The sequence below is a fragment of the Notolepis coatsorum genome (assembly GCF_963971535.1).
Source record: "Notolepis coatsorum genome assembly, chromosome: 8".
Taxonomy (NCBI): domain Eukaryota; kingdom Metazoa; phylum Chordata; class Actinopteri; order Aulopiformes; family Paralepididae; genus Notolepis; species Notolepis coatsorum.
The window spans coordinates 89,479,533-89,506,678 of NC_140172.1; the positions used below are offsets into that span (position 1 = coordinate 89,479,533).

Genomic DNA, 27,146 nt, shown 5'->3' on the forward strand with positions numbered 1-27,146 from the left:
AAGGGAAAAAGGTAATGGAGAACAAACAAGACATGTAAATAAGGTGACAATGGCATACAGCCTACCAATATATATATATATACAGCTCTACTTGAATGACACAACAGCACAAAGGGCAGTGAAATATCAGTCCACACTCAGAACAGGCACAGAGGCCAACAAGATAACACTCACCCAGCTAGAGAAGTGGCACATAGGTCAACAATATATATATATAAACACAACCGTGGTTAACCATGGCAACCTCACTCCTCTCTAGTCGCTAGCAATTGACAGAATGAGGCGCCCCGTGTGTGTGCCATCTTCCAGGTTATATCCACTCATCCAACTGACTGCCCACAGGTGTAACCAAGCAGGTGCAATCAGCTCAATCAGGAGGATGAGAGGTATCTGGGAAAAGAGAAAAGAAACAGAATTAGAAGATGACACATCACACAACCAGGAATAACATAACCCATACTCATGATACTAATCTGATGTTCACATGGTCTTCCAAATACAGTAATAATGATAATGACCAACCCACGTACATCACATAGTCCTTGAGGCATTGGTGCAGCTAAGACCCTCGGAGGTATTCGAGAAGCCAAGCAAGCCAGAGTGGAAGGCGTTCACAAGGGCCACAGGAAAGGATGCGGCTGGAGAAGAATGCAGCGTGTGTGGGGATGAGAAACACGGAGGCAGGATTTTCTTCTGTAAAAAGTTCAAAGCGCTCAGTCTGGCTGAGAAGAGAGACATTGTCGAAAAGAATGAAAACCTAACCAGAGCTTTGGATATAGCTGGGGCTGTGATTTTGCGTAAAGGAATGGCTTCAGGAAAACGGGTCGCTGCACACATAATAGTCAAAAGGTACTGGTTCCCTGTCTTAGTTCGAGGGAGGGGACCAACACAGTCAATGAGGATCCGCTCAAAAGGTTCCCCAACGGCAGGGATAGGCTGCAGAGGAGCCTGAGGGATCTTCTGGTTTGGTTTACCAACCACCTGACACACATGGCACGAGCGACAATATTGTGCCACATCTGACTTCAAACCAGGCCAACAAAAATGTCTCAGCACACGGTCATAAGTCTTCCTGACCCCCATGTGACCAGCAAGATCATGATCATGTGCTAGATGCAGTATATCAGGACGATACACGGCTGGAACAACAATCTGAAACACACTGCCCCAGTCATCCAGACTGGACAGGTTAGGTGGTGTCCACTTTCTCATGAGCACGTCATTGCTAACAAAGTATCCTTGAGACGTATCTACCATTTCATCCTCTAAAACCGCCTCTTCAAAGAGGGACGACAAGGAGACATCCTTGTTTTGCTCTAGTACCAACTGCTCATGAGACGGTATCACCTTACCAAAACCCTCATCAGGGCCACTTTTCAACTCAACAAAGAACGTGTCACTAAGTGTCATATCACCATCTAAGTTAACAACCTCATGGGTGTCACATTTGACCTTTGACATTGCACGTGTTACCGCACACACAGGAAACACTCCTGGATGCTTCTGTGCGAGCTCATCAGGAACCTCAGAAACTACAGGGACGGGAATTACAACTGGAGTAGCCAGCACTTTGCCACCGGCCAAATCGTTCCCTAGAATGAAGGACACCCCCTTTATGGGAATGTGAGAACACACTCCTACGACAACATTGCCTGATACTAAGGGAGAGTTTAGCGAGACCTCATGCAAAGGAGTATTCACAAAGCCTCCTCCAAAGCCCTGAACAATGGCACCGGAATGCAATGAAGAATCTTCCGAAAATGGCAAAATCCCATCCAGAATGAGAGACTGGAAAGCTCCTGTATCTCTCCATATTGTAATAGCCTGCCTTGATCCTAATTCACCAACCAGTGAAACAAATCCCTCCATCCTAAATGTTGAGGAGCCCTCTAGCTCCCTGTCTGCACCTTTGATACTTCGCACCCCACCCTCTAATGTCGGCATAGGTGTCCCGTCTATGATTTCTACCAGAGCCACAGTTTTTAAATTTTTCTGCTTAAGCACAGGGCATCCAGCAACGATATGACCAGGCTCCTTACAGTAAAAACAGATAACCCCCTCTGGGAATGCACTAGCAGAGCCACCTTGCCTAGGAGTCGAAGTAAACCGACCAGCAGACACGGGTGCCGGGAACCGGCTCCCCTGAGAAGGACGCCTACTACCCCTGGACTCCACATGGCCCTCCTCTACAAAGACAGACTTGTGTGTTAACACAAACTCATCAGCCAAGACAGCAGCGTCGGCTATCTTTGATACCTTATGCTCATTTAGATGTGTGGAAACGTTATCAGGAACACACCTCTTAAATTCCTCTAGGAGAACCAACTGTCTGAGCTGCTCCCTTGACTCTGCTTTTTGCGAGGTGCACCACCGGTCAAACAGGTTCTCCTTCTCTTTTCCAAATTCAACATAAGACTGCCCCTCCTGCCTACGATAACCTCTAAAACGCTGACGATAGGCCTCGGGGACCAACTCATAAGCCCTCAATATGGAAGCTTTAACAAGTTCATAATCAGCGCTTTGTTCAAGGGACAGAGCAGTGTAGGCTTCTTGTGCCCTACCAACCAAAACACATTGTAGCAGCAGTGTCCAGGCGGTATCAGGCCACTTCAATGTGGTTGCCACCCTTTCGAAAAGGGGAAAATATCTTTCCACGTCTTTCTCAAAAAATGGTGGCACCATCCTAATATTCCTGCCTACATCAAACCCGGAACGTGACTCTGGATGCAGAGCACCCGCCTGCAAGGCAGCATACTTATATTCAAGCTCCTTCTGTGCACGCTCGTGCTCCAGCAACAGTTGTTTCTCCTTAAACTCACGCTCATGCTCCTCTTTCCTCTCTCTCTCCTTAAGCTCACGCTCCTCTTTACTCTCTCTCTCCTTAAGCTCACGCTCCTCTCTCCTCTCCTCACGCTCTCGCTCTAGCTGCCTTTCCTTAAACTCCAACTCCCTAATCCTCCACTCACCCTCTACACCAGGTAATAGCGGAGACGCGCCAGACGATGGAGGCTCCTCCACCCTCTCCTCAAGCACCTGTTCCCTAATGAGCAAAACCCGCAAAGCACCCAAGGCAGATGGTTTCAAACGTTTCTCACTGGGAGTAAGCTCGACCTTGTAGTGCACAGCAAGCTCGAGCAGTTGTTCTTTGGAAAATTTGTCTAATAAGTCATGAGACGGGCGATCAACAAAGTCCCTGATGGAAGCCATTGTCACTGAACTAGACACCCCAAGCTACACACCCAACCTCACAGACACGAAGAACCACTAACGAACCACTGAAGAACAACGAAGAACCACTGAAGAACCATGAATAATGCTAATTGCCAACAATAACAACCAGAATGGAACACGGTGGAAATGTGAGCTCTACGGAGCGCACCTTTCCAGGTTGCACAAACAACCAAAATTTTTTTTTTTAAAAACACACCCACCCTAAATAGACGTGTCATACACGCAGGGTGTTAGGTGCTACCAGGTATGCTCACCAAACACTTAAACAAACAAAATAAATCCAACAAAATTTTCCAAACAGGTGCGCCTTCTAACCTGATGTGACCACATATGCTTCTACGTCTAAACTGCAGAAAACCCCGGCCTACCACATGTCTACCCTAAGAAACACTAAATCAAGCCCTACCACACTACCTGTGTTTCCTGGCCGCCCTAACCTACCTACCCTTAAACTAATGCCCTGTAGACCTAACTTTCTTCAACCACACCTGCTACCAGTCAAAGATCATATACAATCATTTCATTGACCGCCCCAGGAGTACGTGGTGCACCGGACGCTAACCCACAACCAGAAAATAATGTCCCTATCTACATGTGGTGCCTACTAAACTATATATTTTAACAGCATAAGTAGTCACATCAAATTACAAACAAATACGGCATACTCACCTGTTTGATGAAAATGGCTCAGCCCCCACGTTACACCATGTGTAACGAACACCACCCAAACCATAATATGATGACACCCCGTGCAACACAAAAAAAAATCACCAAACAAAGTTCTAGGGGTAAAAGATCCCGGATGAGCGCCCAATTGTTACGACCCTGGCTCATGGGTACGCAACCTATGTGTAATCAACACCAAAACCCTGTGCTCTAACTCAAAAATGCTACTAAACCAAGGAACTACTAATATAACTATAAACTAATGTACTGGTAACCCAACGGACAAGGACTGTAAGAACCTGACAGCTCTTTCACTAGGCACAGACCGTGCATGTGTGTTTCTGGGTCTGCCTTTGAAGCTCCCCAGCAGGTAACCAATCAGCACTAATTGGCTAATTGGCAGCCCTCACCTGCCTGCCCTGGTGAAACAGGAGTGACCAGGCCTCTAGTACATAACAGAGAGACATTGTCGAAAAGAATGAAGCCTGCCAGAGATGTTTGGCATCCCATCAGGAGGATGGAGAATGCAGCGACAGGTTCCTCTGCAGGAAAAAGTGCTGCCAAAAGGGAGAGACCTCCGACCACCACTACCTCATGTGCTCTGCGGAAGGGGGGCAGAGAGGAGATGAGAGGAAAAGGGGAAGGCAAAGGGTGGAAACAAGTGGCGCAAACGCGGGAACGCTCTCAGATGAACAACAGAGGGCGCTTGCTAATATCTCCCCCGAAGCAGCAGACCAGATTATAAAGGCATTCACCAACCAAACAACAGTGTCAATGAGTACAAACACTTGGAGTGGTAGTCTCCTTGAAGAGATTGGCCTGAGGGAGAATCCTGTGCTTATGATGATCATGGAGGTCACGACAAACGGAGGGCAAACTATTGGGACCCTGGTAGACCTCGCGTCCGACACTAACTACATAACCCACCAAGCTGCCGAAAGACTCAGACTGAGAGGGGAGAAAATAACGTTGGTCGTGCATGGGGTCGGAGGAATGAAGGTGAGAGTCGAGACTGAAAGGTACCTGCTCAAGGTCAGGATGCGCATTTCAGAGGACATGTGGAGTCCCCACCAGATAGTCTGTTATGGCCTGGATGAAATCGCCCGAGCAGGCAAGGTCGTTAGCCCAAAGCAGCTTCAAAAGTTCTTCCGAGAGGTCAAGACAGAGGAGCTGGTCCGGCCAGAGAAGATCGAGCTCTTGATCAGCCACCGGGAGGGTCGGCTTGCTCCACAGCGGATGAAAAGAGTGGGAGACCTGGTGCTGTGGGACGGCCCTCTAGGGAAGACTGTGGGGGGAGCGCACCCTGATCTGTTTGAGGAGATGGAGATGTCAATTCACAACTCAAGGACTCATTTTGCACGCTCTATGAGAACAAAGGCAGTCAAGGTGGAGGAGATCTCCTGTGAGCTGGTAAACACCAGAAAAGGGGCTCAGGGCCCGGAGCAAGAAAGTGAGGTCAGAAACACAGCCACGACCAGCAAAGAAGTTCTTGAATGGTGGAGGTGGGATAGCATCGGAGCCGCCTGCGAGCCAAAGTGCGGGGGATGTCGGTGCGGGACTTGCCAGCCAGGGGGAAAGGAGATGACTCTAGTAGAAGAAAGGGAACTAGAAAAGATCAAAGAAGGTCTGTCCTATGTGACCACTGACAACCATAGCAACTCACCTCACTGGGATGCAGGATACCCCTGGACAGAAGATCCTGTTTCGCTTCCATACAACAGGAAGGTGGTGGAAGCGACGTTCCTGAGGACCGAAAAGCGCCTCATGAAGGACCCATTATGGAGAACGGCGTATACAGCACAAGTTCATGAGATGGTGGAAAGAGGAGCAGCCATCGAGTTGGAGAAGAACATGATCAGCAGTTGGAGAGGGCCTGTTTGGTACGTGAGTCATCTAATCGCACCAAACCCACATTCTGTCACTACGCCAGTGCGCCTTGTCTGGAACAGCAGCCAGGAGTTCAAAGGGACGAGTATGAACAGCATTCTGCTGAAGGGTCCGGATGTTCTAAATCCCATCCGGGCGGTCCTGCTCAGGTTCAGGACAGGAGAGCATGCGGCCATAGGAGATATTAGAAAGATGTATAATTCTGTGTGGTTAAATGAAAGAGAGGTCCATCTTCATCGGTTCCTCTGGAGGGACTCACCAGAGGAAGAGATCAAAGATTTCGCCATCACTCGGGTCAACATCGGAGACAGGCCAGCTGGGTGCATAGCACAGCTGGCTATGAGGGAAACGGCGAGGCTTCCCAAGTTCTCTCACATGGATGAGGAGAGGAGGGTCCTTGAGGAGGACAGCTATGTGGACGATATCCTCACATCCCACAATGACCGAGGGAAGCTGGACAAGATCACGAGAGGAGTGGAAGAGATCCTCACCGCTGGAGGCTTTTCTCTCAAGCCATGGGTTCGGTCCGGTCAAAGTGGGAGGCGTGAAAGAAGTCAGCCCAAGCAATCTATTGAGACTGCGAATATGGCGCTCCAAACCCTGGTGTTGCCCAACCAGCTAGGACAGGAAGACAACAAGGCCCTCGGCGTTGGCTACTATGTTGATAGTGACAGGCTCTTCCTGGGTCTCGATAAATTTCTCCAAAAGAAAGCAGAAGATGAGGACAGGGGTCGACCTTCTTGAGGGGGAGGTCAGAGAGCAGACGCCAGATCCTCTGACCAGAAGGGAGCTCCTGAGTCAGGTGGCAGGGCTCTATGACCCTATCGGGCTTGCTACCCCGGTCAAAGAGAAAGGGGCCATTCTGGTGAGGAGAGCTTTCCAGGTGGCTGGGGGAGGGGGCTCGAAGAAAGACACGTGGGACCATCCTCTTCCAGCAGACCTCCGAACAGAAGCTATCAAGCTCTTTGAGGAGTACAGTCGACTTCGTCAAGTTGGCTTTGAGAGAAGCCTCACTCCTCCCGGATGGAGAGGGAGGCCGTGGGGTGTGACATTTTCTGATGGAAGTGATGATGCTTTCGGAGCTGTCCTGTATCTGAGGTGGGAGACATCAGCAGGGGTGGACACTCGTCTCGTCGAGTCGAAGGCCAAGCTGACACCCCTTGACCAGAAGGGCGATGTAATCAAAGCAGAGATCTGTGGTGCAGTCTTTGCAGCCAGATTGAAAGGGTTCTGGGAGAGGCAAGGCCGTCTGGAGGTAGAGAAGTGGTTTCACTTTGTAGACAGCCAAACTATACTGGGAGAAATTCAGAGGGAGAGTTACGGGTATCAGACGTTCTTTGCGAACAGGGTTGGGGAGATTCAGAAGGCAGGGCCAGTAGCCGACTGGTGGTGGATCCCAGGGGATCTGAATGTCGCTGACCTCGTCACTCGAGGATGTCCCCCGGAAGACCTGGATGAAGGTTCCAAGTGGCAAAAGGGACCCGAGTTTCTAATAAGGCCTGTGGAAGAGTGGCCCATGAAGTCCGCGGCAGAGGTAGCGGCTAACACCAGAGAGGCTGTGTGTAGGCTCCAGAGGAGGGCGTTCACAGCGGTTCTTACTCGAGCCCAGCTGAGAAAGGCGTCAAGTTCGTCCGAGAAATCTCCGAGCAAGGCGGACAATGCTCCCGGGCTCTCTAAGAAAGGAGAAAAAGAGCCCTCTAGCGAGTCCGGAAGCGAGGAAAAGCTCTGGGGGGCAGCCATCGTCAATCTCGTCAAACCTGAGAAGTTCAGCAGCTTGACCAAGCTCTGTGGAGTGATCAGCTGGGTCCGCCGAGCGGTGAACAAGTGGCTAATCCGAGGAAGAGCCATAGAGAGAGCAGAGTGGGAGGCCAAGCACTCAAAAGAGAAAGAGGGCAAGCCTGTCCTCGACGCATGGGAGCTTGGGGCCGCTTTCCGAGAACTTTGTTTGGCAGCTCAAAAAGGGGTAGCATTCCCTGAGTCAACACTGAACAGGCTCGTGGTAGTCAGGGAGGAGGTGTCAGGGCTTCTGGTGTGCTTTGGAAGGGCCCGGGCAGCGGGGGAGTCAGGAGTGCCTCTGGTTCCCTATAGAGCTTGGGTCAGCACCCTCGTGGCGCGAGAGTCTCATGAAGCCAACCATGAGGGAGTCGCTGGTACTATGTTGCGGATGAGGAGGAAGGCTTGGGTGGTTCAGGCTCAGCGGGTTGCAAGGAAGGTTGGGGACTGTTGCGTCTCCTGCCGGAAGACCAGAGCAAAGATGTGCCAGCAGGTTATGGCTGACCTTCCCTCTGAGCGGACTGAGCCGGCTGCCCCATTTGAGTTTACAACTCTGGATCTGTTTGGCCCATACATGGTCAGGGATGTGGTAAAGAAGAGGTCTAGGATGAAAGTCTGGGGTGTGGTGTTCTCTTGTATGGCTTCTAGAGCTATGCACGCCAATATGGTGGAGGGACTGTCCACAGAGAGCTTCATGGTCACTTACCAGAGATTCACAGCACTCAGAGGACACCCGAAGAAAATCTGGTCAGACCGGGGCACAAACTTTGTTGGAGCTCGGCCTGCACTGAAGGAACTCTACGTTTTCCTAGAAAGTCTCGACAAGGATGAAGTAAGGGGAAAGGCTGCCAGACAAGGAACCGAGTGGATCTGGGTGTTCCACCCAGCCGACTCACCTCACAGGAATGGTGCGGCGGAAGCAGCAGTCCGCATTCTCAAGCAAGCGCCGAGTAATGTGGGGGGTGGCGGGGACCTCACAGGACTAGAGTTCCAAACTATGCTCTACATGGCAGCCAACTTATCGAATGAGAGACCGATCGGCGCCAGACTCCAGGTCCAAGATGACGCGGTAGAGGTGATCACCCCCAACACCCTGCTACTGGGGAGGGCTGGACCCACAGGGGACTCACGGAGCTACGAGTTCCAGGGCTACCCATTTGTGAGATTGAGAGCAGTCCAGACTGAAGTAAACAAGTTCTGGCAGCGGTGGAGCCAGCTTGCTGGACCAGGCTTGTTTATCAGGCCTAAGTGGCATAGTAAGGCTCGCAATGTGGCAGTCGGAGATCTTGTTTGGCTTGCCGATCAGAACGCGCTAAGGGGTCAGTTCAGACTGGGCCGGGTTGTGGAGGTGGCCCCTGACGTGAATGGGGTCGTCCGTGATGTCAAAGTGAGAACGTGCCCCAGCTGTCCAGTGGCCTCGGGCAAGCGTCCGGAGAAGATCAGCAGCGATCATACTCTCTATTGTCCTCAGCAGAGACGTCCGAAGACTCGTGGTGCTCTTACCTGTAGAAGAGCAATAACAGCACCCCATGAGAAGGTTGATCCGAAGATTCCACCGCCAAAGGAGAGCGGTTATTTGTTGTGGTCTCCTTGGGTCTAAAGTCCAGGATACCAAGTGGGAGGTGTGCAGCTTTCTATTGTGGTGGTGGAGTTTAGGTGCACTTTAGTCTGTGTGTGTAAATAAGTAATGTTTTGTGTTGTTTTTTATGCTGTGCGTTTATGTGAATGTTGATTAATGGTAGTTGAGCTATGATTATAATTATGTTTTCATTTTCGGATGTATGGAGGCACTGTATGCTTGGTTAAAGTTGTGAATGGAGATGTAGTCATTTCACATGTGATCCAGGGACGTAGCGAGGAGTGGGCTGTAATTGGTCGAGATACGTCACGTGGTGTCAGTGAAACTAGTAAACAGGAATTTGCAGGGAATTTGACAGCAGCGAAGGGAGACGATTGAGAGCTGGTGAGTGGATGTGTGTAAGCGATTTGTTTTAAGAATGATAGTAGTATTGTGGTAGTTATTGATTGAATGTGTGTCTTGTTTCAAGGTTTGTAACCTGTTGGAGGAAGAATTAAAAGCTTTTTGCAACTGAGTGGCATCCTGTTCATCCCTTCACCCCAGCTGCGGGAGTAAAGCAGCACAATCAGGCTCTACAAATACAAGGGCTCGGGCGGCCGGCTCTGCGGTCAGGAGAACTATCATTGTCAAAACTCTGGACGTGAGAACTCGAGACTCATAGCCCTGTGCACTGAACTATCTTGTTTTTTTTACTTTTTATATTGTATTTGTATTTATATCTTATATTGCATCTATAGTGTATATAGATACTGGACTGTATAGGATTGTGAATCTCTGTATCCCCCCCCCCATGCTGCTTTGACACCTGCATTTTCCCAAGGGGATTAATAAAGGATCATCTTATCTTGTGGGAAATGCACTCACTCCAGAGTCAGAAAAGAACACAAATACCAATCTCTTTGTGCGTTCAGTAGAAAGCTATCTGTCTGCAAGCTAGCCTAGCTTAGCACAAATGAATGGAAGCGGGTAACTTAAAACTCATGGAGGTGTTTTTGGCCAACAGCTAGGCTAGCTGGTCCATATCGGCTTCCATTCATTCGTCCTAAGATAGGTTAGGCCGTTAACTTTCGCCAACACTCTTACCACAAGCTGCATGGAAATTCTGTATTCAGTATACCCACTGTTGCTCTCTCTTGCCATTTTTTTGTATATATTTTCATATCCATGATCTTATGTATGCATGAAATTATTCTTGAAATAAACTGCATAGAGGGGAATAATATATCAGTATGTTGCAGACAAGTTACTCAGATTTAACAAATGCACCCCAGACCAGGATTGTGTAAAATGTTCATAGTGTTTGTTTGATGATGTCATGTGAGCTTGGGACAGAGCACGGTAGTTACCTATGGCTCCAGCAGAAAGGTCAATGACGGCCTGGACCGCAGGATGTGGGGCCATGATGTCTGAGCAGCAGAAAAAAGGCTTTACTTTCTTCCTGAATCAGCTACCTGTAGTTTGGAAAAAAAAATTAAACATCAAAGCAAGTTTGAAAAACAAAACGAGTATGACAAATGACCAGAAGAATGTATAAATATGTCAGTGGGAGGCAACATGTGTCAATACTAGCCTGACACAGCAGGCCCACGGATCAATGGACGCAAGTTAGATCTCCATTGGGTTTGAAAGTGCTGCATTGATAAATAAACAGATAGGTTGTCTGCGAAAATGGTTGTCAATAAAGTCAATGTGATGTGATTGCGTCTCGTTACGCTGGTGATGTTTTTTCTCTCTCATGTCACAATGCTGTGATTACATTGAAGTACAGGACAATTTTTATTTCTCCGTTTATCTGTGTGTTACCAAGGCAACAGTCCATCAGTGTGCAGTCATGGGGCTTTTATATTAAAGTTGGAATTATAGCGTGCATGCACAAGTGTTGCATTACTGCTGCTTTTAGGGGCAAAAAATCATCTTTTTCCTCTTTTACCATTTTCGATGGCAAGCTACTGTATTTGTTAATTTCTCATTGTCCCGCTTTCAGACCCAGTGGAGAGCTAGCCTGCGTGACGCGTTAGGCTACTGTCAACACCCGTCTGATCTGAGAGCAGCATACTGTAGATTTTCCATGGCTTGATGTACAGAGGAAGCACTATACAATACTCTGCATACGGATGAAATGCATAGTTTGAACAGAGAGGTGAATAAGGATCTAGTTTATAATTTCCAGTAATTTCCTTTTCTTAAATATAATTTGCTGATGATAGAAGAGGACTGATGGAAGAAGAAAAGAGCATCTCTAGTAAACAGCAGAATCAGTGGAGTCAGACAGGGAGATCCAGAGACGGGGAGATCCAGAGACAGTGAGATCCAGAGAGATCCAGACACAGGGAGACAGAGACAGAGATCCAGAGAAGGGGAGATCCAGAGAGAGAGAGAGAGAGAGAGAGAGATCCAGACGAGACAGTGAGATCCAGAGACGGGTAGATCCAGAGAAGGGGAGATCCAGAGAGAGATCCAGATACGGGGAGATCCAGAGAGAACCAGAGACGGGGAGATCCAGATACGCGGAGATCCAGAGACGGGGAGATCCAGAGATGGGGAGATCCAGAGACAGAGAGATCCAGAAAAGGGGAGATCCAGAAAATGGGAGATCCAGAGAGAGATCCAGATACGGGGAGATCCAGAGAGAACCAGAGACGGGGAGATCCAGAGAGAGAGATCCAGAGAGATCCAGATACAGGGAGATCCAGAGAAGGGGAGATCCAGATACAGGGAGATCCAGGGACGGGGAGATCCAGAGACGGGGAGATCCAGAGACAGAGATCCAGAGAAGGGGAGATCCAGAGACAGTGAGATCCAGAGACAGGAGCAGGCATGCGTTGTTCAATGGACGGGGTAGCACGGTGTGGGACCTCACTCGCTATTTGCATATCAATAGCTCCGGTCGTCAGGTGTGTTAAATACGTTCTCAGACACATTCACACCTAACCTTGTTGTGAAGACGTGTTACATTCCATTCGTAGAGGCAATTAGGCACTGTCTTTAGTCTGTGCCCAAGCGAGGGGACATTAAATGCGCATTCGCGTGAGCGCGCGCACGCGCCGGGAGCGCGCGTGCACGTGGTGCGTGTCACCCCAGATGATTTCAATAACGCACCACTGGACAGGAGATCCAGAGACGGGAGATCCAGTGAGATCCAGAGAGAGGGAGATCCAGAGACTGGGAGATCCAGAGAGAGGGAGATCCAGAGTACATGATCAAAGGCTGAATAAGCTGTAGGTTATTTTTTCTATAGCTGAGAATTTCCAAATGTGTGGTAAAGAAAAAGTACAAACTAAAATTCAACAAACCGACCGGCCTCTTGGCCAGACCCATACTTTGATTTTGGTACATTATGCACGTTCAAAAGAGAGGCTCCAACTAATACCATCTCACATTGAAATCTGTGCCATAGGCCATGCTCACAACAAGCACCAGTTGTCAGCCTATATTTAGCCTACAACACGCTGCATTGTTAGCATGCATGGCTAGCGTCAGGTTCTCTCAAGAGAAAAGAACAGGAACATAATGTGAGCGAGGCATGTACAACAGAATCTATGGAAATCAACAATGATAACATTTGTACTTAAATTTTTACTTTGCATACAAGGTGGTCCAGGAAAGTTCTTGATAACAATCTAGTGGTCCGCATAAACAAAATGTTTTGGAACCACTGCCATAGGCCATGCTCACAAGGTCAGCCTACTGTATATCCTACATGCTGCATTGACTGGTTGAAATGGTCATTAAGACCATCACATCCTGTTACAGTAACGTTTACAGCAATAGCCTACAGTACATACGTTGTTCTCCTGTGTGTTCCATTTTTAAGGTAGGTTATAAAAAAAGTGTACACTAAATTAATTAATTAAATCTTTATTTAATCTCTAAACATCATTGAGAGCAAGCTCTCATTTACAATGACGTCGAGAAGTACAGCACATAATAAATACAATACAGTCGATAGATTTAAGCTAAATGGATACTAAAGTATGAGTTGTAAAATGCATTGCAAAACATTCCACGTGTCAGGGGCACAGAAGGTAAAAGCATATTTTTCTAATTCAGTGCAAACTCTGGGAATCTTAAGCGTATAAGTAAGGTAAACCAATAAACCAAGCCAATATCGTGTAGCGATATCTTGTAGCGAAACCCGTTATTGAGGATGTGGATGTTTCTAGCCAGCTAAGCCGCTAACTAGTTAGCAGGCTAGCCCACGCGACAAGATTGTTGTCGCCGTCTTGATCTTTAATGCTAACGTTAGCATCTTTTAATTAGACTAGCTTGCCACGACAGCTTGGCTCGCCTTCTGCCAGCTATCACCATGTCGTCCCCACCGCCATCCGCCTCCCTTGTATGCATAAACTGCACCCATCTAGAGAGTGAACAACTCTGCCTGGTCGGAGGTCCTCAGACTGAGTGCACCTGTTGCTACTGCTGCTCCTGCTGGCGTGGTCCACCCCCCTGTTGCTCCTGCTGGCATGGTCCACCCTCCTGTTGCTCCTGCTGCTCCTGCTGGCGTGGTCCACCCCCCTGTTGCTCCTGCTGGCGTGGTCCACCCCCCTGTTGCTCCTGCTGGCGTGGTCCACCCTCCTGCTGCTCCTGCTGGCGTGGTCCACCCTCCTGCTGCTCCTGCTGGCGTGGTCCACCCTCCTGCTGCGGAGGCTGGCGTGGTCCACCCTCCTGCTGCTCCTGCTGGCGTGGTCCACCCTCCTGCTGCGGAGGCTGGCGTGGTCCACTCTCCTGCTGCGGAGGCTGGCGTGGTCCACCCTCCTGCTGCTCCTGCTGGCGTGGTCCACCCTCCTGCTGCTGCGGAGGCTGGCGTGGTCCACCCTCCTGCTGCTCCTGCCTACCTAGTACGACACCATCATCGTTGGTGACTCCATCGTGTGCCGGGTGTCTGTGAAGGGCTGTGTGACCAGGTGCCTCTCGGGCGCTAGAGTGGAGGACATTCAGAACTGGCTCCCAAGCCTGCCGCCATCTGCTGAGTGCCTGGTGGCAGGGGGCGAAATTAAAGCCCGCCACCCGCCATCGGCGGGCAGTTTTTACGTTTGGCGCCTCCCACTGAGAGGTCTGCCCGCCGTGTGGCGGGCAATAATAGTCATGTGAAAACCGAAAATCATGATTAGGCCTGCCACGATAACACATTTTGCTGGGCGATTAATTGCCCCCGAAAATATCGCGATAAGCGATATTATTGCGACCGGTTAGAGAATTTTTTTTGGAGAAATTTATTTCCCAAAACTTTTATTTTGAAGCCCACCGCTCCGTATTTTCCGGTGTTTTAGACTTTTATTCTGAAGCCCACCGACCGGACCAGAAGTATTGTTGTGATTATCCTAGCAGAACCTATGAGCCGACAACTTGTCTCGTCCAGTTCTGTGTTTTTGAGCTAATGATAAAACAAATGTTGAGATTGTTGGTGAACAACTAACTTTAGGTTAGTTTTAACGTTAGCTACTAACGTTAGATGTGGCTCGCTGATAACAAACTATCATTACACATGGGCAAAACAGAGTCCATTCTCTTCGGTTCAAATAACAAACTCAGCAAGACCGACGGCTTCTCAGTTACAGTGGGTGACAATATTGTCACAAGGAAAGAAGATATTACCTACCTGGGTTCCATCCTAGAGGCAAATCTTTCCTGTGACAAAATGGCATCCAATGTAATAAAAAAAAGTCAACCAACGAACTCGATTCTTGTACCGGATCTCCTCACTGGTAAACAAGAATACCCTGAAGACTCAAGCAGGAGCACTCATTCAAGGGTACTACGACTATGCTTGCACCTCATGGTACCAAAGCACCTCAAAGGCGCTAAAAACAAAATTACAAACATCTCAAAACAAACTGGTCAGACTACTGCTTGACCTTACTCCTAGAACCCACCTCACCCCTGCCCACTTTGACAACCTAGGATGGCTTAGAGTAGACGACAGAGTACAGCAACTTGCAATGGGCCTGGTCTACAAGATACACTACACCAGTGGTTCTCAAACTGTGGTAAACATTTTTTTTTTTTTTTTTTTTTTGCAGTCAGGTCACTGAACTTAGAAGCAGGCCAGGCCAGTGTTTCTGGTTGCGGCAGCGCGATAGTTAGATAATCTAAGTGGGGAACAACCAGGAGATCACTGTGACAGAGAGTAATGCAGTCTAAACAGTCATAAATCTTTAATTCAACTTCAGCCCTGATCATAACCATTTATTTTTAGATTTCTTGTAATGTCAGATAAAAAATGAAATACTCCCACTTTTCTGAAAAGAGTTGGTGTTAAATCTGACATTACAAAAAATCCATCAAAATATGTGTGTTGCTGCTAATCATTGACACATGCCTAGCCTGTAATAATCCCCCCCAGAAAAATTTACTTTGCATTTGATATATTGTAAATATTTTACTTTTTGTGTGTTTTTTTAACAATAATTTGTGATGCCATCACACAAACTGGCATTTAAAGGGTAAACATTCAAAAATGTATTGAATATGTGTTTTCTTTTCTTTTTTACAATAATTTGTGATGCCCATCACAAACACTGGCATTTAAAGGGTAAAAATTCAAAAATTCCTGCACCAGAATGCAGGAAATTAAGTTTTTGTAACAAAATAATTGTGTGTGTGTGTGTGTGTGTGTGTGTGTGTGTGTGTGTGTGTGTGTGTGTGTGTGTGTGTGTGTGTGTGTGTGTGTGTGTGTGTGTGTGTGTGTGTGTGTGTGTGTGTGTGTGAGTGAGAGAATGACCACGACCAAGGTACCCATGTACATGACAAAATACTTCCCAAAGGTCAGTGAATACCACGATCACAACACCAGAGGGAGCTCCACAAATCATGTTAAACCCAGATTCGGCTCAAACAAGGGACTAAACACGTTTCGCAATTATGCCACATCAATGTGGAACGCCCTACCTACCCAAAGCTGTAAAGGAATGTGAATCACTACCCACTTTCAAAAACACTCAAAAAACACCTAAGGGAGACTGCAACTCGAAACTGGCCCCTATAAATGTCCGAACACAACCCCCTCCAATGTACAGTAAATTACCAAGTATGGTCTTGTCAATAATCCAATGTACAGTTTTGTTTGTACAGTTGTACAGTGTCCCCCACCAACCGCTCCAACCCAACCCCCCCCCCACTCCTACCCACCCCCCCCCCCCCCCCCACACTCCTACCCAACCCCCCCCCCCCCACCCCCACCCAACCACCTCCAATGTATAGTCCCCCCCCACCCACCCAATCCAATGTACAGTTTCTACGTCAAATGTATATACGTTTTTTTTTTTATTTTACTCTTTTTGTATCACAAACAGTACTGTAGTTGCAAATCTGGTATGTCATAAATGTATAGATGTAGCAGTACTGTCTATCTGTATGTCATGTATGTCATATATGTTACGATGAATTGAAAATGGGGGACCCTGATGTAAACAAGACGAAAGTCTTTCTCTGGTCTGCATCCCCTTAACAATTGTATGTATTGAGCTGTACTGTACTGTACCCATTCTGCAATCTGTTAATAAAGTTTTCAATCAATTCAATTCAATCAATCAGATGCAGCTACTACAGGCAATCAACGATGAGGAGGAAGCGTCAAAGCAGTATATAATAGAATAGCTGTGGTGCGTAGGCACGGGAGCGCAACTCGATTACCTGTTATAATAAAATAATTCATGTTTAACTTGTCCCCGTGTCCAGTCCTTTGACTAGCCCCACCCGTTCATTGTAAACAATGATGCATGTAACAGCTAACGTTACACTATAAATAACGCTACTTGGTTAAAAGGAGCAACACTATTGAGAAATGTAGTTAAGCTATGTGGCGTTGCCCCACGGAGCTCCTGTGCTGTGCTCTGTAGTAAAGCCAGCGGCCCGCCTCCCAACACGGACAGTGACTGACAAGGGGCACTGGTTCCGCCTCATTAAAACAAATGCGCAAATAGCAATTAATCGCGCCCGTCAAAATCATTGCATTAATTTTAATTATCGCGGCAATTAATCGATTTATTGCTTATCGCGGCAGGCCTAATCATGATCCAATTCTTAGCACAGTTCTCACTCGCTGTCTCAGCACAGACATGCAGCGCACCGCGCACTGCTGCTCCTACCCCTCCCGCACCTGTTTCTGTATGCTGCCTCGGACAGTCACCGTGACGTTAGTCTAGTCAGAGGGACCTCCGTGAGCTAATGTTAGCTACTGTTACAAAATGACCCAGTCAACTATTCACTTTTAGTTTAATACATGAGGCATTGTGTAACGTTATCCAGCCGGCTAGCTACTGATAGCTCCCGACATCAACAACTGCTCCAGCAAGTGTCCAGTGCATAATACCTCCGTTGGCTAGGTAGCTCATGTTAGCCCACGTTAGCTCACTAGTAACTACGAAATGTCCCAGTAAACTAAATAGTTCAGAGGCGTTGTCCCAACGCCATCCAGCAGTAGCTACAGATAGCTCCTGACATCAATGTCCTACAACATGCGTATTCGAGCCACTGGCTTACATCGCATAAGGGCTGCTGAATAGGTCCAGCTGCAGCGCAGGAGAATCCTTTCATGCTGAATGTAGAGTTTAGGGGCCAGCTGCAGCGCCGGAGAATGCTTGCTGGAGCTGGAGGCCACTCGAGTATACACACAGACAGTGGAGCTGTTTGCAGACAGCGAGGTGGCGATGTCATGTCTTGCAGATAATACAACTACAAGTATGATTATATAATATATATATTTTATTAAACAAATTTGTTTTATATAAAATAATAATATTTTTTTTTAATCAAAAAAAAGTTGGCAGGTAAGAAATATGCTTGGCGGGTAGATTCTTCCCATCTACCCGCCACTGGCCGGTGAGTCAAAAAGTTAATTTCGTGCCCTTGCCTGGTGGTCCACATTGGGACTAACAACATGAAGGCTCAGGGCTGAACAGTCTGTGCAGCTGGAGAGAGACTTCAGACGATCACCACTCTTCTGGAGTCAAGTAAGCTCTTGGTTATCTCAGGCCCATTGCCATGTATAGGACGAGGTGACATGAGGTACAGCCGTCTGGACTGCAACATTCCATATGTAACTGAGGGGTACAATTCCCTGACTGTATTGATAAGTATGGTATCATTAAACCACTACCGCTTGATGTACTTTAACTTCTGGCCATACAGTACACGATATCTAAGTATGATGAACACTTTCCCACATATGAAATCAGGTCCACACAAATATAACAGTCGAAGGTTTAATATAGCAAAAGGTATATACAACATTCACTTAATTACATTTATGATTTGAATGCACTTGTAAGGCAAATGAGTATTCGTAGGCAAATCAACACTGAATGTCCAATCTCTGGTTACGCAGGAAGCAAGTATACAACCTGGTTCTTTAGGGAACTATAGCGATGGTACTTAAGGATTATAGCGGGATACTAAAGGGGTCCTGCTGGTTGTAAGTCAGTAGGGGGGGGGGGGGGGGGGTTTGGAGAGCCGTCAGCTGCATCCCATCTGGCCAACGATTCCTGGGGAGAATTCAGGTATAGAACACAGTGCCCGCAGGATCTTGATCCACAGATGAATACACTTGGGCCCTCTTGTAGACGGTAGCTGTAGGCTGTAGGTCCACAACGAAGGAGAAGCGAGGCGGCCTCGGTCTGGGTTGAGCGCCGTCTCACCGGGGCTCCTCTCGGGGGTAATTCCAACACTCACCGGCGTTGGCTGTTATCCGCTCCACAAATCAAAGCACCCAAAGCAAATAGATATTCCATGCCGTATAGGCTCAGCAGTCGTCCGGGTAGGTAATCCAATGTGCAGGTCCACTCGTCCTCGCCCAGAACTCCTCGGATGAAAGCACCACGCGTGGTCTGCCCAGCCTGGTTAAGACTCTAGATAACGCGAGGAAACGATGGGGGTGCTGCTCACTTTAGAACTCTAACCGAACGATGCACCATACATAATAGACTATTATTAACTTAATAGAAATACGTCCCACTCGACGGTACAGTGCCAAACTATGACAATTCAGCTATGAATTTACACGAGGTCTCAATGCCTATTCTGGGGCCAAATAGGCCATACTGCACCACACGTGGGTCGTGGGTGAGGCTTCACGTCTGTTACTAGGTTGGAGGGTAAAGGACTAATGGACTAAAGAAAGTTCTACTTTACTTGCGCCATATTTATATGCACGGTGAACAAATAGTACCATTCGTATTTCGGTAGCCGTATTCCTACGCGGAACCGGGGCTAGTTGGGACATGTTCGTCGGCACTATTGAACTTGACTCAAGGGGCTTGTCTCCTGGCGCCAGGTTCTTGTCCAATGAGAGAATGAACTATTATGGGCTGTAGTAGACTAAAGGGATATTCAGTGTATATGTACAAAGAATATACAAGGGATATCAAACGATATACAAATACTATTAAATATATATCCATAAATAAATATATATATTCGGTTTAATCTGATCCTTCACAACACCATATGTTGATAATTTTCTACTGTTCTATAATAAGCATGATCTGTTCAACGGGAATGGAATGCAATGTTGAAGGAGCCAAGCTGCTTTCATCAAATATCCTTCTCACAATACAATCTCTCCAATGTACTTATTGACATCACTTAAGTTCAAGCCCCCTATTTTACCAGACCATAGATTCTGTCCAGGTATCCCTGCAGTCTGGGCTTGAAGTATCTGCTAACAATGTAGACTCTCCATATATCTCAGTAGTTCTAGAATTGAACCCGTCCCTACAATTATACATAAATACAACATCAACCCCCCCATCTCAAGCTTGGACAACGGTCACCAGCACAACACACAAATCCTTCATTCATTCCCACACATATCACTTAAACAAATTCACTGATACACCCCACTCGGCCCCGAACTGATGTGGTTCTTGTATAGTATAGAAATAGCATAGCATAAGGATATAGAGTAAAAACTGTATTTTATAGTAGTGTACATAGGACCCAGTGCCTTAATTCGTAGCTAACATTGTATTGCACTATCTCAGAACTTTAGCATGTCTATTTTATCATGCCTATTTTATGTCTATTTTATTACCCGTTTATTATGTCTATTTAATTATTTAGTATTATTGCACAATCAAAGCGGGCATGGTCACCCACATTTCACTGTATACCCTGGTATGTATGTGACAAATAAACCTCTTGAATCTTGAATATTGCTCTTTCCACTCGTAATGTTAAAGGAACACGCCAACTTTTGGGGAAATTAGCTTATTTGCCATCTACCCTGGAGTTAGACAAGCAGATACATACCCTTTTCTTCTCTGTGCATGGATTGCATTAGGCTTAGGGAACAGCCGCACCGTTAGCCTAGCTTAACGTCATTCACTGGAAGTAGGTGTGCCATGTAGCCTAGTTCCCAACATTCACGAAATACACTCCAAATACAACTCCAAAACTTTCGTGTAAACATGTGACCTGTGTATTTACCATGTGGGATTCTTTTTTTTTTAATTAGACATTTTCGTTTTCTAAGCAGATATATACTCAGAACTATTTTTTGCCGAACCACTGCTGCCTGGGCGCAGTGATTTCATCACCTCAAAAGCCCTGCTGTTTTTTTTTTTTTTTAAACAGAAAATAAAAGGGTATGTAATCTGCTTGTCTACTCCAGGGTAGATGGCAAATAAGCACATTTTCCCAAAAGTTGGCATGTTACTTTAATGCTTAAAAATCTAGGTCACAATTCCTCTACAGCCTATTAGCACCACTTCTGTCCCTGTCCCTAGGCCCCAACTTGACCCAACCAGCTTTAACACATTGAGTGCCACGCCCCTTCCGGGAAGTGACCTGGCCTTGCCGTCCATTAACCCCATGTAAACGTAGTTGTCAGGGAACAAAATAAGTACCAGCCAACAGCCAATGGCTGGTAAAAAATCTGCCTGGCTGGTAGTTTTTAAAATCTATCAAATGCCTGATAAGTCAAAAAGTTAAGTTTGTTCCCCAGAGAGCAGAGCTACACAGCAGTGCGCCTATTTTGCGAGCCGAAATAAGTCTGTGGTTTTTTCTTCTTCTCACAACGGGTCAAATGCATCTAACATGCATTGCATCGTCGCCATTCCTTTATGCCCACATCGCCTGAAATGAACGTTATGTTAGCATAAGCTAACAAGCTAATCCTGATCAGCGGCAGAGCCATAGAGAACAGCAGACAGTGTGGACTGGGGAAAGGGAAATGGGGGGGGGGGGGCACTCTCCCTTTCTCTGTGTGTGTGCGTGCGTTTGGAAAGACGATGAAGTCACTAGTCAGGACTCAGGAGAGGAGTATATTGTAGTAAACTCAGGATTACTGAGGATGCACAGATAATGTTGATATTCAAATATAAAAAGGTTTCGAGAGGAGTGGAAGTTTGAAGACAGACTAGACTACAATATGATGCGGGGGTGGTGAGTTGAAACAGTGTGTGTGTCCCCGACCCCACTTCTATGTTTCAATAAATTATTTGCATTTAAAACTATTAACGCTGACTCATTCCTTCAGTCCACTCAAAATTATGCTAATATTCCTTATGTTGTTTATGATATTAATTGAAAATAGCATATGAATTATATAGTAATAATAACACATGGCGATATACTAAAAAGCTATTTTTTATTTTTGGCTGGTAAAAAATCTGCCTGGCTGGTAGTTTTTAAAATCTACCAGCCAAATGGCTGGTAAGTCAAAAAGTTAAGTTTGTTCCCTGTAGTTGTACTTTGTAGACCTAAACCTATATTGTATATAGTATAGCTATGGGTCTAATAACGCTGTCGAGGCTCATTGAGCTGCTTCTGGTCAACGTGCAAAAAACTGATTATTTTTTATCCGTACATTTCCGTTTTATACCATTTTGAATATGAACATAGTCCGGCCGCTTCTGAGCAATTCCAGGGATTCAATAAACACATTGTAATTTTTCGCCTGATTATCGGATCTTCCTGAAATCAACGCTAGATCATCACTATCATCCTTTGTCGTGCACGCATGCAATGTGATTTAGACCGGCACCCCCCCCCCCCCCTCCAACCCCCATGCCGCAGCTCGGTAGAGAAAATAAACAAACCCGTTCTAACGGGGTGCAATAATGCCAGAAGGCGTTAGAGGTCGGTATAATACCGTCTGCCAGCTGAGACACACTCAGAACAATATGCACAAGGTGCCCCACTGAATTATGAATGGCAATTAGGGATGGGTACCGAATTCGGTACTTTTGAGGTACCGAACCGAAACACGTCGGTACTACCGAGTATCGAATCAAGTGAGAAACCGAAAAAAAAATAGAAAAAAAAATAAATAATTTTTTTTTATTAATTTCTTTTTTTTACTTTTTTTTTTTTTTAACTTTTTTCTTTTCATGTCAACGTTCACACGCACAATATATGCTTACCTAGGATTTGACTTGATTCAACAACAAAGCAGTCGGAGCAATGACAAGCCGAAAACTGTCGAAATTGTAGTTATTTGAAGTTTGGATTTTTTTTTTTACGACTGAGGTAGGTAAATTTTATTTCTTGAGACTAAAGTACCGAAAAAAGGTACCGGTATCGATTCACAGGTACCGGTACCGGTTCAAATGTGAAAGGTACCCATCCCTAATGGCAATAGATAATAAAATACGTCCGTGACAGCGGTCGGGCCACAGAAACGTAGATCTACGTGAACGGCAGTCAATGTGTTAAGGGCAGGAACGGTCTGGGTATAATTCACCTAAATATACATTCATTTTACAATCTGACCATGATATCCTTGTCCTTAGTGAATCATGGCTTAAGAAAAGCATTGCTGATTCAGATATAGATCTAATGGGCTACAATCTGTACAGGGTGGATGGAGCTGGGAGTGGTCGTATATGTCAAAGCAAGTATATCGTTATCCATTTTAGATTCAGTCTCCATACCAATTTTTTTTACATTTATTGCTCTAAATATCCAGTTGTTGCCCTCCTCAATGGTTGTTATAGGTGTGTATAGACCCCCAGCTGCTGCCACAAAAACTATAGACAAACCTCATTTCTAATTTTTCTGATTATGAACTATTGGTGGTGAGAGACTTTAACTTGAACTGGCTAAAAAGGAACTCGGATAACCTAAAGGAAGTCAGTCACGGGCGGATTTAGGATTGTAGGAGATCCGGGGTTTAGCCCAGATAGGTTTTTTTTTTTACTTCGACACCACAACCATTAACTTATACCACCACCTTAAAGCGGACAAAAGGCACTAGAGAACACCTAAATTCACACCCTTTAATTAATGAAGCAAATATAATAATTTATAATAATAATAATAATAATTATAATTATAATTATAATTATTATTATTATTATTATTATAATAATAATAATAATAATAATAATAATAATAATAATAATAATAATAATAATAATAATAATAATAATAATAATAATAATAATAATAATAATAATAATAATAATAATAATAGACTGTTTGTTTTCACAGTCCTTTTGATTTATAAATGGCCGTACTTTAGCTATGTTTCTAAGGTGGAAGAATTATGTTTTTGTCAACTTGTTGATTGTGATTTAAAGCTTAGGTCTGAGTCTACCATAACACCAAGACTTAACTCACTCAAATACAGTTAGCAGCTGGATAGACTACAGATGGAAATGAGCTTCTGCTAAATCTGGTGAGAAAATATTTTCATGTAACAATGATTAATTGTCAAAAAAATTATAATAATAATATATTTTTTTTTTAAATAGATTCGGGGCTTTTCAGAAAACATTCGGGGCTTGAGTCCAAGTAGCCACCCCCTAGCCCCGCCCCTGAAGTCAGCCACCTAAATCTAACGCAGAGGATAATGGAACCAACTAGACCCAACTTGAAAGACTTCTCAAAAGCCTTATTGGTAAGCTACCGCCTTATACTATTTTGGTACCTATGGAACACGTTCTAGTGACTGGCTGGTCCATAAGGTCCCTCGAGTTTGCTCGGAACAGGGTAGATCTGCATTTTACTATGATGCCCCTCTCTAGCTCATGGAATGAACTCCAACAGTCCTTGAGGCTTTAGATTCTCCCCTCTGTTGCAGTTTAAAACCTTAATCTCCAACCTTTGTCAATCAAGTTGTACATGTTTTAATTGATTGTTATCCTTACTCGTCTAATTGTTATGATTGTACATGCCTTATTTTTTTGCTTAACTCTGTATGTTTTGCTTAACTCTATGTATACTCGAGGTGACTGAATAGGGAGGTGTAGTCTGACGTCACTTTAGTTTCCTGCGCGGTCCACACGTATAGGGATTTATCATTGGGAAAATGTATTATCGGCTATTGTAATAATTCTGCTTCATGAACATTGGCAAGCTTTCCATTTTTTCACAAAATGAGTTCCCTTCTATAGCACTAACATTATTGTTTAAAGGAACACGCCAACTTTTTGGGAAATTAGCTTATTTGCCATCTACCCTGGAGTTAGACAAGCAGACCAAAGCACCTCAAAGGCGCTAAAAACAAAATTACAAACATCTCAAAACAAACTGGTCAGACTACTGCTTGACCTTACTCCTAGAACCCACCTCACCCCTGCCCACTTTGACAACCTAGGATGGCTTAGAGTAGACGACAGAGTACAGAAACTTGCAATGGGCCTGGTCTACAAGATACACTACACGACCAAGGTACCCATGTACATGTCAAAATACTTCCCAAAGGTCAGTGAATACCACGATCACAACACCAGAGGGAGCTCCACAAATCATGTTAAACCCAGATTCGGCTCAAACAAGGGACTAAACACGTTTCGCAATTATGCCACATCAATGTGGAACGCCCTACCCAAAACTGTAAAAGAATGTGAATCACTACCCACTTTCAAAACCACTCTCAAGGGACACCTACGGGAGACTGCAATTCGAAACTGGCCCCTGTAAATGTCCTAACCCAACCCCCTCCAATGTACAGTAATTTACCTAGTATGGTTGTCAATATTCCAATGTACAATTTAGCTTGTTTGTACAGTGTGCCCCCCCCCCCCCCCCCAATGTACAGTTTTGCTTGTTTATACAGTGTTTCCCCCCCCCCCCAACCACCTCTAATGTAAATTACCCAGTATGGTTGTCAATATCCCAATGTACCCAACCCCCTCCAATGTACAGTTTCTACGTCAAATGTATATACTCCCTTTTCTTGACTCTTTTTGTATCACAAACAGTACTGTTTTTGCAAATCTGGTATGTCATAAATGTATAGATGTAGCAGTACTGTCTATCTGTATGTCATGTATGTCATATATGTCCTGATGAATTGAAAATGGGGGACCCTGATGTAAACAAGACGAAAGTCTTTCTCTGGTCTGCATCCCCTTAACAATTGTGTGTATTGAGCTGTACTGTATTGTTTGTACCCATTCTGCAATCTGTTAATAAAGTTTTCAATCAATCAATCAAGATACATACCCTTTCCTTCTCTGTGCAATTAGGCTTAGGGAAACGCTGCACCGTTAGCCTAGCTTAGCGTCATTCACTGGAAGTAGGTGTGCCTTGTAGCCTAGCCTTTCGAGTCTTATTAAATAAAGGTTTGAAATTAAATAAGTCAATAACCAGAGGGAGTAGGGGTGGACGGTATGGTCTAAAATTTATATCACGGTATAATTTGAAGCATAGACGGTAACGGTATATATCACGGTATCAGTGTTTCCGTTAGAATAATTTTTTTTGCCTGATAGGCAGGCTATATAAAGAATGACATCCTCAAGGCATGTAGATTTATAATATTTTAACTTAAAACTAGGCTACTTTTTATAAAGTATAAAGTCATTATATTCCAAATAAAATAAGTCCCGAGTCCGTGCTGCTCCCATTGCAAACAGCCGGGCTGGATGCTGGATTTTGCTAGAAGCATATGTAGCTGCAGAGCCGCAGAGCCAGCGGCGCTTTCAGGTCTGGTCACAGCTTTCAGCCGTTGGGTGGGGGGGGGGGGGGGGGGGGGGCGCTGTTGAGCGGACCTGACCTGAAAGCGCCGCTGGCTCTGCGGCTCTGCAGCTGCATGCTATTCGCAAATCCACTGCTGCCGCTGTCCTCCCGGCTCCCGCTGCAGCCGTCGTTATCATAACACTACACGCATATCATAATGTTTACAGCAAACTGTAGTTGATCACCAGGTATGTTTTATTAACGTAGAATAATTCATATAAGAAAAACGATAGGGACATCTCTTACCTTTCTCCACTGGTTAAAAATGCCAGGAACTGAAATTGAAACTTGCTGTGCTCCGCGGTGATATGTGTTTATTATGAAATGACAATTGCGTGTTGACACGCCCACTGCGCGAAGCCTTTGAAATAGTCGCGATGTGGTTACATGACGTCATTGCTATTTTAGAGCTACTCTACCGGTTACACGGTATAGTCAAAATCCATACCGTAGAGCAAATTAATACCGTTTATACCGTATACCGTTTATACCGTCCACCCCTAAGAGGGAGTATGATAAAGTCCAGAGTTCCAGTCCAGTAATTAAGTGATGTAGGGTGGAAGATCATCAATGATGGCTTTATACAGAAACAGATGCCAGTCAGTAGCGGCTGGTGGAGTCGGAGCCTTGTGGGTCGCAGTTCACGTTAGGTCGAGTTGAAAATGTAATGCTCTGAGATGCTCTGGAGCAATCTCTCGCTCTGTCTCTCGGATCATTCCAATAAAATAATTAACACATGTATGTTGTCATTTTAAACAACTCACCATTCATTCATTATGCATCAGCAGCAGCTAAATTAATGTTATAGTTCACAACACAGCAGCGCGTTTTGAATCGCTAGCCTATTATCGTCTCAGCAAGCACAGTCAATACTTTTTTCCGTAGCCGCATTTCGCGGAGACAGCTGTGTAGCGAGAGCGAGAGAGAGAGAGAGCGAGAGATAGAGAGACTCACTGTTTAGTTGAAACGTCCAGGGCAGGAGGGCTTGATAAAGTGTATAATCCACTGTTGATGTATTCCAGACCACTGTCCAGACTGCATCCGCCATATAGCTTGTTAGCCAAGTGTTAGCTGTTAGCCGTTAGCACCACACAACACAAGTACT

The 27,146-nt window shown here is 45.6% G+C and overlaps 1 protein-coding gene across 1 annotated transcript in view; it reads right to left on the reverse strand.

The window, feature by feature from the left end:
• The window catches only part of LOC311233799 (mitochondrial ornithine transporter 1-like), a 52,212-nt gene that overhangs the window by 22,943 nt on the left and 2,123 nt on the right, over positions 1-27,146 (reverse strand). Inside the window, exon 2 of the mRNA XM_084320821.1 lies at positions 10,483-10,587. Coding sequence (XP_084176947.1) covers positions 10,483-10,537 — 55 coding nt within the window. The 5' untranslated portion in view covers positions 10,538-10,587. The remainder of the gene's footprint in view (positions 1-10,482; positions 10,588-27,146) is intronic.